The 14,590-nt window shown below is 42.1% G+C and overlaps 1 protein-coding gene across 1 annotated transcript in view; it reads left to right on the top strand.

The window, feature by feature from the left end:
• MYO10 (myosin X) overlaps positions 1-14,590 on the top strand; it is a 341,810-nt gene that overhangs the window by 118,014 nt on the left and 209,206 nt on the right. Inside the window, exon 3 of the mRNA XM_074987822.1 lies at positions 1,329-1,487. Coding sequence (XP_074843923.1) covers positions 1,329-1,487 — 159 coding nt within the window. The remainder of the gene's footprint in view (positions 1-1,328; positions 1,488-14,590) is intronic.

The raw sequence follows: 14,590 nt of genomic DNA on the forward strand, positions 1-14,590 counted from the left end.
CCATCTGCCAGTGCAGACTCCGTTTCTTCAGCATTACAAGCTGTTTTCCTTCTGTTCAGTCATAATTGATCTTGGTTTGCTTCCTCCTCCTGTTTTTGCTTCAGCAATTACATGGTTTTGACTATTTTTCTAGGTCCAGTAGTGGCAGACTTCTGCTTTTACAGGGTGACTTCCTATAATTCCGAATTTTACCGCCCCTGTTTAGCCCCTCATTCGATGACACAGGTTCAGTGTTTTCTGTGAAAATCTTCAGATATTAGAAAGTTTTCTTTTCTCCAGAAGACTTGGCATTTCACACCGTATTGTTCCATTTGCCAGCAATATGCAAATCATAGCCACAGGGGCAACTCTGAAATGTTCACAGCTGCTTCAACTGTAAATTACCAAAATCCTTAAGTCACGCAAAAGCTTTATAAATATTATGTTAGAAGGGTGTGGAATACTTTTTCATGTACCACATTAATAAAATTTCTGCATTACTCTAATGTTTGAATTTCTCAGTTTGTAAGGGTGATTATGTTGCTAGTGAATAAGATTGCCAAGTAATGTTGGCAACTTCTACAGAAATTTAGTCTGTGCCAATAGAAGTTATTTGCCAGGAGTGTGAATTAAAAAAGAAACAGGAAACTGAATTCCAGAAATATTGGATATCCTCAGTAATGATATTTTTCACATGAACCCATACAAATTGATTTACATAGATTCTGGGTGTAATATCTTCCAGGCAGTTCTTTAGAAAAAAGTGTATGGAAAATGCATGAACTCGTTTGATGAGTAAATACTGTAATTGTGTTTTGTCCAGTGAATTTTCATTGCAGTCTGACACCTACACTCTGATATAGTACTCAAACATATAATATGTCATTGATGATGATCATATTGTAGAATAGAAAGATACGAGTGCTTACTTGGCTAGCCATGATTGAATCAATCATTTTGTTATTTCTGACAGTTGTTACTGCAAACATGTTTCTCTTCAAAGTGTAATGTCATTGAAATGGGTGGAGTTACTTTATGGAGAAATTTGTTCTGGTAAATGAAATACTAAATAGTGCAGTGTGAAATGATGTGACCTTGTTCACTCCAAACTGAACTACAGTTCTTTGACTACTCATGTAGCTATTAGTAACCAGAGTAGCAGGTCTGCAGGGCTTATATCTGCAAGGCTTTGAGGCAGATATCCTCAAAATAGATATAAATGGGACTGATCTGGTGCAAATGGTTTATTCTGACCTCCTGAATGTCATTTCTTTATCCAGTTCATCAGCTTGAACAGAACTTTTCTTGTGTAGCCATAAAATGTTAATACACTGTTTTTTCTTCTTCAGGTATTCACTTACAAACAGAGTACAATCACACGTCAAAAAGTAACAGCTATGCATCAAACAAGTGTGGAGAGTGTGGAAGACATGGCAGCACTTGTAGATCTCCATGAGGGCTCCATCATGCAGAACTTGTTTCAGCGATATCAGCAAAATAAAATATATGTGAGTGTCTTTTAAAACAAAAACTATTATGTTTTTCATGAATGTAACACCTGAATATAACACTTCCCATCCCTTAAGTTCTTGAAACTATGTATGTTCACAGAACTGAAATGCATCTCCCCCCCACCCCCCCCCAAAAAAAAAGATGGAGGGTAAAGCTTGAGTAAGCATTCCTGGATAAATCCCTGCAGAATGAGAAAAGAGCAATAGAATCTTTGGTGTCTGTGAAAATCAGATGTGGGACTGATCATTAAGATCTTGCTTTTTCATTAATTAAAATATTTTGGGACAAGACAGGAGAGCAAAGATGCTCAGGTTTTTGTTTGTTTGTTTTATTTTATATTACAAAAAAAAGTTTAACAAATAAAGTTGTCAGGTTTTCTGAGAGGACACAATGGAACAGTGCTTCTCAATCTTTTCCATACTGAGTCCCCATCTAGCTAGAATCTCTAGCTGAGATGCTTCTCCCCATTTATCAGTATAGGTAGGAAAGGGTGATCATGATGACCCCACGGGTGCCTTTGGGCAGATTTAGGATCTTAGATCCAGGGAAGCAGCTGGGTGCTCAGGACCTCTGAAAATCAGGCCTTTAGTCTATATGGAATTTTATTTTTCTCAGCTCTCCATTGCAGATTTTGGTGGCTAATCGACTTTAAATTTTGCTTTTTCAGCCCTGATGCTGATCCCAATCTAACGTTGTTATGAACAACATACAGATAATAATAGTGCCTCTTATAGGGCTTTTTATATTTATTTTTGGTTATGTAGTAAAAATAAGTTGACATGCAGGCAAGTGTAATTTAGCTTAAACTTTCTTTCCAATTATTTGGAATAGTCATAATCTTATTTTCTGCCACGATTCCTCTCTTATAAACAATTAATTTAAATGAACACATATTTAAAAACCAAATAGTCATGACCTTTAGGGATTACATTATCCACTATAAAGAAACATGAAAGGACACAAGCCTGCTTTTGTTCCTCTGCATTTCACAGCTAAAGGGATAGTCACTGCTGAGTATCTTACACTTTGAACTTGTTCTTTTTTTACATTTTGTTTTATGAAGCCCTCATAATTTTATATTTTTTCTCAACATATATTAACCATTTTGACCAAAAAATTCAAATAAAAAGTAATTGCAGATAGCTCAGCACACATGAACAACTCTGCATGCAAAGGAAATAGAAGAAAATAGGGAAACTCATTTAAAGCTTCCTTGGGATTTATTTATTAAGTGTAAAAATAAATATACTCATCCCTCACTGTATGAGCACAATTGGTTCCCAACTTTCTGCTTGTGGGTGAAATCTCGTAAGAGGGACACTAAATTCCCATTAAAATACATGTAAAAGTGTCTGATTTATTCCAAGTGCTCTTAATTCAGGGAAGGAGGGGCAACATGTGGTGCTGCTTTTGAAAAGTAAGTGAACCTTGGGGTGGGGTGTTTGGGGTTGGAGAGGGTTAAAGGCTTGGGGACAGTTTGGGGTCATTAGTGGGAGAGAGGGTTAAAAGCTGGTGGTGGGTTGGGTCCGTGGGGCTGATGGGAGACATTAAGGCTGTGGTGGGTTGGGTCCATGGGGTGGGTGGGAGAGTTCAGGCTGCTGCAGGTTGGGTCCGTGGGGTGGGTGGGGCGGGGTTAAGGCCATGGCAGGTTGGGTCTGTGGGGTGGGTGGGGCGGGGTTAAGGCCCCGGCAGGTTGGGTCTGTGAAGCCAGCAAGGTTTCAGGCTGCAGCAGGTTGAATCTGCAGGGTTGGCAGGGCAGGGTTAAGGCTGCAGCAGTTTGGATCTGCAAAGTGGCGGGGGGGTTCAGGCTGTGGTAGGTTGAGTCTGTGGGGCGGCAGGGGGTTCAGGCTGCAGTGGTTTGGGGTCATGGGTGGGCGGCAGTCTGCGGCGGGTTGGGTCTGTGGGGAGTGGGGTAAGGCTCTTATTAGCTGTGGGGGGAGTTCATTCATCTAGTGAACAAAGGTAGGTATATGTGTCCCTTGTTTTAGTGAGTACTCATAAATTAAGTACACGTTTAACGAGGGACGACTGTAACTACCTTTGAGTTTTCCAAAGAATAGACAGGCTCACATTTACATTCTGCCTTTCTTTGAAGTGGGGGGAGGAGGAAGCCCAATAGAGAATTGAGAAATAGGTACGTTTAAAGAGCTGTGTTTTAGTTTGGTGCTTGTCCTGTTGTGGCAACTCTTGGATCTCTAAATATTCTGGTGATCAGTGCAAGGTGAATTCTTTGACAGATTTGTGACAGATTTGTGTACAAGTTGCTGGTGACATGGCATCTTTAGTTGCTGATGCTGCTCATTCTCCCTGCAGTATTGTTGATTTTACTGTTTTGGTCCTAATTTTGTCTCACAAAACTCAGACTCGTTTGTATTGAAGCAACTTGATTGGCCTACATGTAGGGCCAGCATATAGGAAGCAGTGCTATTGCATTCCAGCTAGAACACTTGCAGTACTGAGTGTGACATAGTGGTGAGGGAAGAGCTCCAGGAGTGGTGGCACTTCAGATAGCAAAATGTGGAGCCTGAAATTCCTTGTTGGAGGGAGTGTTCAGGCATAAGATAGATACTGGGTGGATGCGCAAAGATGTGGAGAAATTGGAAAACGTCCAGAGACGAGCAGCAAGAATGATTAAAGGTCTAGAGAACATGAACTATGAGGGAAGACCGAAAGAACTGTGCTAGTTTAGTTTAGAAAAGAGAAGATTGAGAAGGGACATGATAGCAGTTTTCAAGTACCTCAAAGAGGGTTACAAGGGGGAGGAAGAAAAATTGTTCTCCTTGGCCTCTGAGGATAGGACAAGGAGCAATGGGTTTAAACTGCAGCAAGGGAGGTTTAGATTAGACATTAGGAAAAACTTCCTAACTCTCAGCGTGGTTAAACACTGGAATAAGCTACCTAGGGAGTTTGTAGAATCTCCATTGCTGGCGATATTTAAGAGCAGGTTAGACAGACACCTGTTGGAGATGTTCTAGATGGTGTTTGGTCCTGCCAAGAGAGCGGGGAACTGGATGCGATGACCTCTTGAGATCCCTTCTTATTCTATCAAAACAAAAAGCAGTCAAGTAGCACTTTAAAGACTAGCAAAATAGTTTATTAGGTGAGCTTTTGTGGGACAGACCCACTTCTTCAGACCATAGCCAGAGCAGAACAGAGTCAATATTTGGCTATGGTCTGAAGAAGTGGGTCTGTCCCATGAAAGCTCACCTAATAAACTATTTTGCTAGTCTTTAAAGTGCTACTTGACTGCTTTTTGTTTTGATAGTGTGTAGACTAGCACGGCTTCCTCTCTGTTACTTCTTATTCTAGTGTTCTATGATTCTAAGATCAAAGTCCCATCTGCTATTCGCTGATGACTCATGATCATATAGTGTCCTGGGGCAGTGGTGACTCATGGTCATACAGTGTCCTGGGGCAGTGGGACAGGACTATGGACTGAAACATATAAAAAGATAGGTGAAAGGCTATAATAAGGTTGGGAGTTCTTCTTGCTATCCCCACTTTTCAGGAGTTAGTATTGGCTGCCTGGGGAGGCAGGAGGAGGCCCAGGCCTCTCCCTCCCATTCCCTAGGATGGATGGTACTGACTGCTCTTGAGTACTATACTGACAGTAGAGCACAAGATGAGAAGGGGGTCATACAAGCAGCTCCCTGCCTTGAATTCATGACTGGATCAGATACACTATTCCTTGGCTTCTTGCACTGTCTCTATGCAGCTCTTAGCCTGTGTGTTTGCCTGTGTAAGTGTATGAGTGCCTGAGGGTATGAGGGTGTGTGCTTGAAAGCTAGTTCCCCTTTTCCTTTAATCCAAAAGTAAGGTAACAGTTTTCAGCCTAGTCTTTATTTCAGTTAAAATCCTTCAGGACAGAGCTGATATTTTCTGAATCTTGTGTCTAACAGCTTCCTGTGTTCTTAGAGTTCTTTGTTTTCAGGTTTCTTCATGTAATCTTGTGGGAAAAGCAGATTTCTATAGTAGGCCAAAGACAATGTTGTATCCCATTCCTTAAATAAATAAAATTTCCTCAAGGCCAGAACCCTTTGTTTAACTTTCTCCATCCCCAGGGAAAATGACCAGACTTAAAATAAGTTCCAGCACTAGGTGGCATGGTCACATGTGTTTGTAGGACCAAGTGCCTTTTGGGCTTCAAGGAAAACCAAAACCATTCACAGATTGTTGTGCTGAGCAATGGGCTGCTAAGCCCCTTCATCACTGCTATTGGCTTTCATTAGAAATTCTAAATTAATGAGCAGGTTTACACTTCATATTTTTACCATCACAATTAAGAATGATACATGCACACAAACAGAATATACTCATTTGGGGATCATAGGCTCTTGAATGATATGTACTTGACCTGTTTTGCATAAAGCATATTCCAATTATGCATATTCATATTCAAAAACATATTTCCATAAAAGTATGGAGGTAAAGTGCCAGTGATGTTTACCCAGGAAAAAGGCATGACATGAAATACACTCCTCTAATTTTCTAATTGTAGGTGGAGAGGCTTGTGAGGATCATCTGTGAAAGTACAAGGCAGACTAAATATAGATACTGTGAGGAAAAAAGTTAACTTTGTTGCTTTCCAACGAAGACATTTTAAATGCATCTCTTTTCCCTTGATTGTCCATTTGTTCCAAACATTTATCTTTCTTTCCTGTATTAAAGTGCTCTTATTCCTGCAGAGAGGACATAGGTAAACATCTGAAGATTTATGCACTTCAGCTAATTATGCCTTTTATGCCCTTTAATCTGGCATAATGATACCCTTGTCCCTAAGCTCTCCATTATTTCCTTGTTGTTATAAAGATATTTGCTGTGGATTCCAAGGATTATTAGCCTTACCCAGCAACTCCAAAAGTGAAGACCAGAGCAAAGTATAAGCTTTATTATTTTTTCCCCGCTTCCCTTCATGGAATGCTTGGCTATTGAAAAAAAACAAAAACAGATAAACTTTCTGTACTATCAGAAGCCCATCTAACACTGTAGTCAATGCAGGTTGAACTCTCTAATCTGGCAGCCTCAGGACCTGACCAGTGCTGGATGAGAGAATTTGCTGGACCACAGGAGGTCAATAATGTGTAGCAGCATTACCAACAATTTCACTGCTTTGTTGTCTCTTTAGACATTTAGGGGCAGATTACAGCTAAATAACATGATATAACACTGAGAGCCAGGACTGCTGACTGGAACAAACTTTATGGGACTACAGGAAACCTGGCCACTCCCATGATAAGTGGTCTTCTGGATAACTAAAATCATACCAAATTATGAATGTTGCTGGACAGGAGAGTTCTGGGTTAGAGAGGTTAAACCTGTAGCTAATGGTGTCAGATTAAGACTGGAAGAGATGATAAACCCTGTTCTGATTGTGTTGAACCATGCTGATGTCTCAAGTTAAAACTACCTACATTTGTATTTCATGGCTTTTGCTTGGATACGGCTTCACTGTCGTCTTGTCTGATTTCCACAAAGGAAAATAAACGTGTTGTTTTTCTCTCACTTCTTGTTTTGTTGTACAACTGTTGTTTGTACCTTCCCTTTTAAATGATAGTGGTACAGGCTTGTAAGCCTAGTGTTTGGGTCCCAGAGTCAAATACTCAAAGATATAAAACAACTATCCGAGGAGGAATTCTTTCTTCTTCTCCTTTTTCATTATGGGTGTATTTTATTTTGGGGGAAGTTATCTCAGGGAAGGAACAGTTTTCTTAGCTCTTCTGTAACCTTTCTGTGGTACCTTGCTCCAAAGAAGTGGGCTATATAAGTTTGTGCTCTAAAAGAGGAGACATGAGCTCCTTATCTCTGGTGGTAGGGAGCCCTCCATGCAAGCTATTCTTCTGACAGTTGAGAGTTGCACCTGGAGGGGGCTCTGTCTCTTGTAATTTCCCTGGCTGATAGTAGTTTTATCACTGTAGATGTGAGGAAGACATGGGTGCTGGGACAGCCAAGCCGTAGTCCTCATTTATGGGACTGAAGATAAGGAATTGACCCTGAATTGGGAAATGCATGGGTAAAGAGTGGGGATTGTGTGTGTCCTATCTCTCGCAGATGGGAGGTGAAACTTAAATGTGGTTTTCTCAGACAGACCCAAATAGTTCACGTAACAGTTACACAGTGTGGAGGAGATGAAGGCCTGAGTCACCATGACCAAGGCTACGTTTGAGAGGAAGAGATAGTCCTTGATGAATCAAATCTGGAAGGATATGTTTGTGGCTACTGAGGCAGTTATTTAAAGAGAGAGACTATGTAGCAGTGTGACTTTTGGGTAGAGGGAACAGCTGTTTCTGACATTAATCTTGTCTGTGTGCCATGTGCAGGTCTGAGGAAGAATTTAGGCAGGCTGCTAGTGGCGATCAGCTGCTGTTGAAATGATTATCACTACCTTTTTTATTACTACTTTGCCGGGGGGAGGCTGGGGTTAATATCACATGGGGAGTCCAACTTTGTGCAAGTCTAAACATGAGTTCCGACTCCTATATTTGAAAGCACAAATCTGCACTCACACTAGGTATGTGACTGGCCTTTAAAAATAGCTAAATGGTAGTATCTGCATCCAAATGTTAAACATGGACATCATATTAACGTTCCTGCACTTGAAAATGTGACCTCTTTGGAGAAGGCAAACCTGGAATTGAGACAGTCTTTCTAAAACTAAGGCAGTGATGGGCTCATGATAAAACAGCTAAAACATGTAATTCCTGCTTCATTTATGTGTTCATTTTGAAAAGTAGGGCATGTCAGGCAGTTCAGTGATGTTTAGTGGCTTTGCTTGTTGCCACCTCAAAGGGATAAATGTCTCTAACTGCCATCCAGGCTGCCACTCCTTAGATCCATTGCAGTTAATTACACTTCATAGAAGAGACTTGCCCAGTTTAGAGGAAGACAGCATAAACCACATCACTTGAGGTGTACCAGGGGACTGTGCATTCAAATTATGGTGTTAGAAGGAAGCTGCCTCTTTCTTGTCCCAGCATGTCAAGTGGCGAGTAACTGGTCCAAGTAAGCGCATTTTATAGAGCTCAGAGTAAGGAAGCTTTTTTTACTTTTTTCCTGAAGTTAGAAGAACCATAAAAATAAAATGAATATGCATGCTTGGGTCCTCTGTATACTTATACATACTTCATTAGTCAATGTCAAAAGCGTCCCCATTTGACTTGTGTGCCATTTTAAACAAAATCTATAAACTTCCTTTTAAATTAAACTCTGGAGTAGGAATTTGCTGGTTCTTGCTTTGAGGTGATTATTTCTTTGAAGTGTGCACTTTTCAGGAATTGGGAAGCCTAGAGCAGCCTATTCATGCTAACTTGAGCAGCCTTTTCATGCTAACTTAAACAGCCTTGTTTTATAAACCATGCTTATTGCACCCAGCGTCAGGAGCTCATTCCATCAGAATTTCATTGCTTTGGGTTTGTGGTTCTGAAACTGTTTTGGTTTCCTAGCTCAGTTTACTCAGAATAGCTCTCCCTTGCCTCTATTCCTCAGCAGTGCAAGTGCCAAGAAGTGGTTTGTTGCTGCAAATTCTCATGTGAATTAATGGGATGAAGACTGTCAAAAAAGGTCAAATGGTTGCCTCAGATTTGGCAGTCTGAAGTGGGATTGCAGCAGTGGTGGGGCTGGGGAACTGGGTGAAAAAAAATGGGTTATTTTCTAGCCAAAATTAAGATTGTAGCGGCCTGCGATGAATGTAACCATCTGTTGGCATGTATGTGTGTGGGGTATAGTTCTTGTACCAATAGCTTACCTGCAAAGTGCTCTATTATGTTTTTCCACATGAGAGGCCTGGTGTAGACTTGTTGAATTTAAGTCTGTATGCTCAATTTGAAAAAATCTCTGTCTATACCCCAGCACTCATTAAGTTGATTCTAAGTGGCTGCAGTAATGACTTCTGTGCTGCTGACTTCTCAATTAAGTTACTCAAAAAATTAAAAGTACAATGTTGACCTAAAACAGTATAGATTAACCTGGGATAACATTGATTTTATTATCTCCAGAAACTGTCTTACAGTACTCCTTGAGGTGTCCTTTCAGGTCATTGACCCGTCCCCTCCGCTCTCCAGGTGAGCCGCAAGTAGGTGATAGGAAGTGGTGGCCATCAGCCCTGGACTTTGTAGCTAGGAGTTCCCAGGAATGCAAAAGGGCCCCAGCATGGAGCCATCAGGAGATCTTGGATCTCATTTCAGTGTGGGACGAAGAAGCCATCATGAGCCAGCTCAGATTCAGCAAAAGGAATGCTGACATTTATGCCCAGATATCACTAATGGGTTAGTATGAAACTTCCTGTATGGCCAAATTCTTGCAGAATTGTCCATTGCAAAGGTTCTGACAGTAGTACTCTGAAGCAAATGGTCTGTGCTTCTGTTTGGTCATGAGACCAGAGAGAAATGTTCTTGTATTTTGTTGTTATATATGTGGTGATGGGAGATACTTATGGTGCATGGTAGGGTGCATATTTAGGATACATATATTCCATAAAGGCCAGTTTAGCATTTATGTCATTTGTTGTTCCAGGTTACTTTATTGATGTCTGTGCTATAGTCACCCAATGGAGACTTGCAGCCAAAAATCTTGCCAGTGCTGGATTCAGTATAAAACCTAAGGAATATTGTCCATGGGGAAGTTTTCTCTTTTGTTATTGCAGAATCCTAGAGAGGATGCTCCCAGGAAATTACAGGGATGTTCATGCAATTCTGTATAGGACTAATGTTATCTTGCAGTTAGATTGTGTCTTTATCCGAGATGTCACATGAGCCTTAATGAGTGGTGTGCAGCATGGAAATTTTTGTAAAATCAACAGATTAGCAGTACACAGATCTGCAAAATGTACACAGGTTATATATAATATGGATTATGGTTCTCCTAACTATGAGTAATAACAACATGAAGGACATTGTGGTGTCTTTAGAAAACAGGAACTTAAAGCATCTGGTAATGTTGTGAAAATCAGGACTTTTAAGAGGGTTTGAAAAAGAACTAGATACGTTCATGGAGGTTAGATCCATCACTGGCTATTTGTTAGGATGATTAGGAATGGTGTCCCTAGCCCTTGTTCATCAGAAGCTGGAAATGGATAACCAGAGAGGGATCACCTGATGATTACTGATTCTGTTCACTCCCTCTGGGGCATCCAGCATTAGCCACTGTTGGCAGACAGGATACTGAGTTAGATGACTGGGCCCAAAAGTGACTTTTGGGTAGTGTTGGATTTGTATGGATTGAATAGCAGACTGATATGGTTGTTGAAGGATATCAGTAACAATGCAGAGGCAGCAGCGAGAACATGTGGAGAGATGGGAAGTTGGTTTAGAATGAGTAGAGGTACAAGACAAGGAGATCCGATATTTCCAAGTATTTTCATCATGCACCTAGAAACAGTGATGAACAAGATCAAGGAAGAGGTAAATGGGATAACTGTGCATGGGATGAGAATCAACAGCTTGAGGTTTGTGGGTGATATAGTTATCATTGAGAATGATGAGGAGAAGCTAGTGAAAATGGTGCAGGTGCTAAACGAGGAAGGGAAGCAGTACAGACTGATTAAGAACATAGGTAAAACAAAAACAATTGTATTTGGAGTTAAGGAAGAAGGAAGGAAGATCAGCGTAGACAGGATTGAACTAGAATTGTAGAGAAGTTCACATATCTGGGAAGCAACATAATGTGATCTAGACTGTAAGAAGGAAATAGCGACTAGAACAGCGAAAGCAAGAGTGAGTTTGAAGGCTATGGTTAAGATCTGCAGGAGCAAAGTGATTAGCTTAAGAATGGAGCTGAGCAGCTTGAGAACGTTTGTATTCAGCAGCATGCTGTATGGATGTGAGGCACAGGTGATAATGAAAGCTTTGAAAAGGAGGATATTGGCATTCGAGAGGAGGTGTTATAGGAAGATCCTGAGACTAGCATGGATGCAGAAGGTCACAAACGAGAAGTTATACAGGAAGATACAGCTGAAAGAGAACCTGCTGCAGCAGGTTATACCACTCAAGCTACAGCTATTTGGGCATACCTGCAGAATGAACAACGAACAAAAACTCAAGACCCTGGTATTTGGCATAATGGATGGTTCAGGTAGGAGAGGCAGACCCCACAGAGAATGTGTAGATGATTCAGTAGATGGGTGCAGAGCTAGTCTACAGAAACGAAGCCACTCTGCATTGGAGAGGGAAAGATGGAAGGAAATAGTGAGAGAGGCATCAGACACCAATGGGCGCTGAGCCCATGGTTTTTGTTGATGATGATGATGTGCAGGTGCTGCACAATGGCTGAATGTGCCTTTGAGAGACTGAAGGCAATGTGGAGGTCTCTCTGTGGGAGGATAGACTTCAGTGAGGACAATAATCCCATAGCTATCATGATTTACTGCATTTTGCATGATTTATGTGACTCTAAAGGGGAATTATTTGGGCAAGTCATGGAGCACTGAGGTACAGTGCTTGGCTGCAGAGCTTGAGGAGTCAGACACTAGAGCTGCCAGAGGAGTTCAAAGCATTGCTGTCTACATCAGGGAGGCTTTGGGGGTGCACTTTGAAAATGAGGGGCACTGAAATTAACCTGGTGACAAGTATCAGAGGGGTAGCCATGTTAGTCTGTAGCTTCGAAAACAACAAGAAGTCTTCTGGCACCTTATAGACTAACAGATATTTTGGAGCATAAGCTTTTGTGGGCAAAGACCCACTTGATCAGATGCATGAGTGGGTGGGGTGGTTTCAGAGGGGTATTTAAAGAGTGGGGTCCCAGTAAAAGGGAGGGCCAAGGTCTATTCAGGGAGGTGGAAATGGTCCAGTATTAAGGTTGGTAGGCTGTCTGTAGGCGAGGCCAGGTCTGCCTCCCAAGGTCTGTGAGAGTGAAAGATCATTGTTCAGGATGAGTTGCAGATCACTGTTCTTGTTGTTGTGAAGTTAACCTGTTACAGTTGCTTCCATTCTGTAGCTTCTTACCCCTGCCGCCTGTTACCCAATGGCTGGGGTTGAGATACCACGTGTGCCCTCACTTCATCCGAGTCTTTAACTGCTAGGACAGGTAGTCCTTTCGCAGTGGGCAGCCGGGGTGGCTGATGGATGCCCCAAGGATTTATCACCCGAGTCTTTAACTGCTAGGACAGAAAGTCCCTTCGCAGCAAGCATCCAGGATGGCTGACAGGTGCCCCAAGAGTCTGCCCCGTGGAGGTGGCACGACCCAGCGCTCAGCTCTCAGTACACCTCACCAGTGACCACGCTAATACAGCCGAAAACTGGCTGGGATTCTTTGTGTTCAGTTTGCACAGTGACAGGAGGAGTCAGGCTAAAACTTAAACAGTTATTATTTATTTGATAAGAAAGCTTAACTTTTATGGTTACAAGGCTTATATTTCACTTTTTAGTTACAAGCAGCTAACATGTAACAAAGTACTTTAATTCATAGATCTATTATTAAATGCACGCAAAAGCAAAACACATAGTAGGTCTTATTCTCACCCCTGCGTTACCCGGCTTGGCGTGGCCAGCATCTGTCAGTCAGTCCCTCGGGAAGAAGAAGTACGAGGAGGGCGTCCCCTGGGACCTCGGAAGGCAAAGACCTTCCTGACCGGCAGGTATAGGTAATTGGAGCTCAATTAGAGGGGGCTGCCGGACCCTTCTTCATACCCCATGGGTCATGTACACTCTTCCTTATCTTTAAAGATGCCAATTGTGCTAGATCGTCTCGTGACGCTAATTCTCACAGGGAGTTTCAAGGGCTTAATTCACACCTGCGAGGTGGAGATAATTTAGACATTCTTTTCTTATGGGCGGGAGATTCCTCTCCTGGGACGATGTGTAGGCGTGTCAATCACCGGTACTAGCCAAGGGCAGCCTGAGGCTCTGGTCATCTGCTAGCCCGTTTGTCTTTCGTTGTCTGGTTTCGGCCTGTTCAGGGTCATGATGAGGCAGCACATCTGTGCTCTGAGGCGTCAAAGACTGTACTTGAGATTAGCGCATCTGTGCTCTCAGGCATTCCAAGACTGGGCTGTTTCCTTTGGTCCTTTGTGCTCTGAAGCACCTAAGAGGGGCAAGATGGAGTAGAGCCGGGGGGATTCTGTCTGGCTACACTGCCCCAATCCAGTGTAAACATAGGCAGGAACATATCATTAATGCTTGTTCCTGGAGTCTCTGTAGTCTCAGCTTCAAGAGGAACCTGATGTTATGCTTTGGGGGCACATAGTGTGTGCCTGTTAAGGAAGGTAGCAACAGAGCACTTTCCTAAATCAGGTATTGAAATAATAGACATTCCTGACCTTGAAATGAGCACCACATACCCTGTTGTCTTCATGTAGACACAGGAGTCTGCACACGAGGTGGTTATTGCAGAATTGGGGCCGTGCTATGCAAAAATAAGTATAGATGCTTTTAAAGTGTCCTGAGCCCAGTTCTGCTGTTACACTGGTGCCTGTCCAGACCAAGTCATTTGAAAACAGAAATTTTGTCCCTGAATCTAATTTCTAAACATCTCTCAAACCAGTGGCTTGCAAAATTTAAATCAGAATACCTCTCCCAATAGTGATTTGAGAATATGCTTCAGAAATGTTATAAATGAAGCAGCTTCCCTGATGGGGTGAAATACACATGCCCATTTTAGCTCAGCTTTTTTTTTTGAGGGGCCTCCTCTTTGCTCTGTCAGTTTGAAGGAAAGTATCCTCCATACGTCTTCATTTTCTGGGTGTGCAAGTGTGCACATCTCCATGGATAGATTTAATTGCACTTGGAATCAGAAAGCACATTTGTTTCTAAAATACGCACTAGACATTGTTGAGATGTGCAAAATGTGAGGCAGACTTAACAGACAGCAGCAGTATAGTGGCCATCTTTTAAAAAAGGGAAGAAGGGGAGTCTGGGGAACTTACAGACCTGTCTGCCTCACCTTAGTTCCCAGAAAAATCATGAAGAGGATTCTTAAGGAATCCAGTTTCCTCTCTTCCAAGTGTTTCAAAATGATCAGGAATAGTCAACACGGATTCACCAAGGGAAAGTCATACCTCACCAGCGTGGTTGCCTTTTATGACGAGGTAACTGGCTCTCTGGACATGGGTAAGTCAGTGGATGTGATATACCTGGACTTGAGCAAAGCTTTTGATACAGTCTCCCAAGTG

The sequence above is a fragment of the Carettochelys insculpta genome, chromosome 2 (genome assembly GCF_033958435.1).
Source record: "Carettochelys insculpta isolate YL-2023 chromosome 2, ASM3395843v1, whole genome shotgun sequence".
NCBI classification, from domain to species: Eukaryota; Metazoa; Chordata; order Testudines; family Carettochelyidae; genus Carettochelys; species Carettochelys insculpta.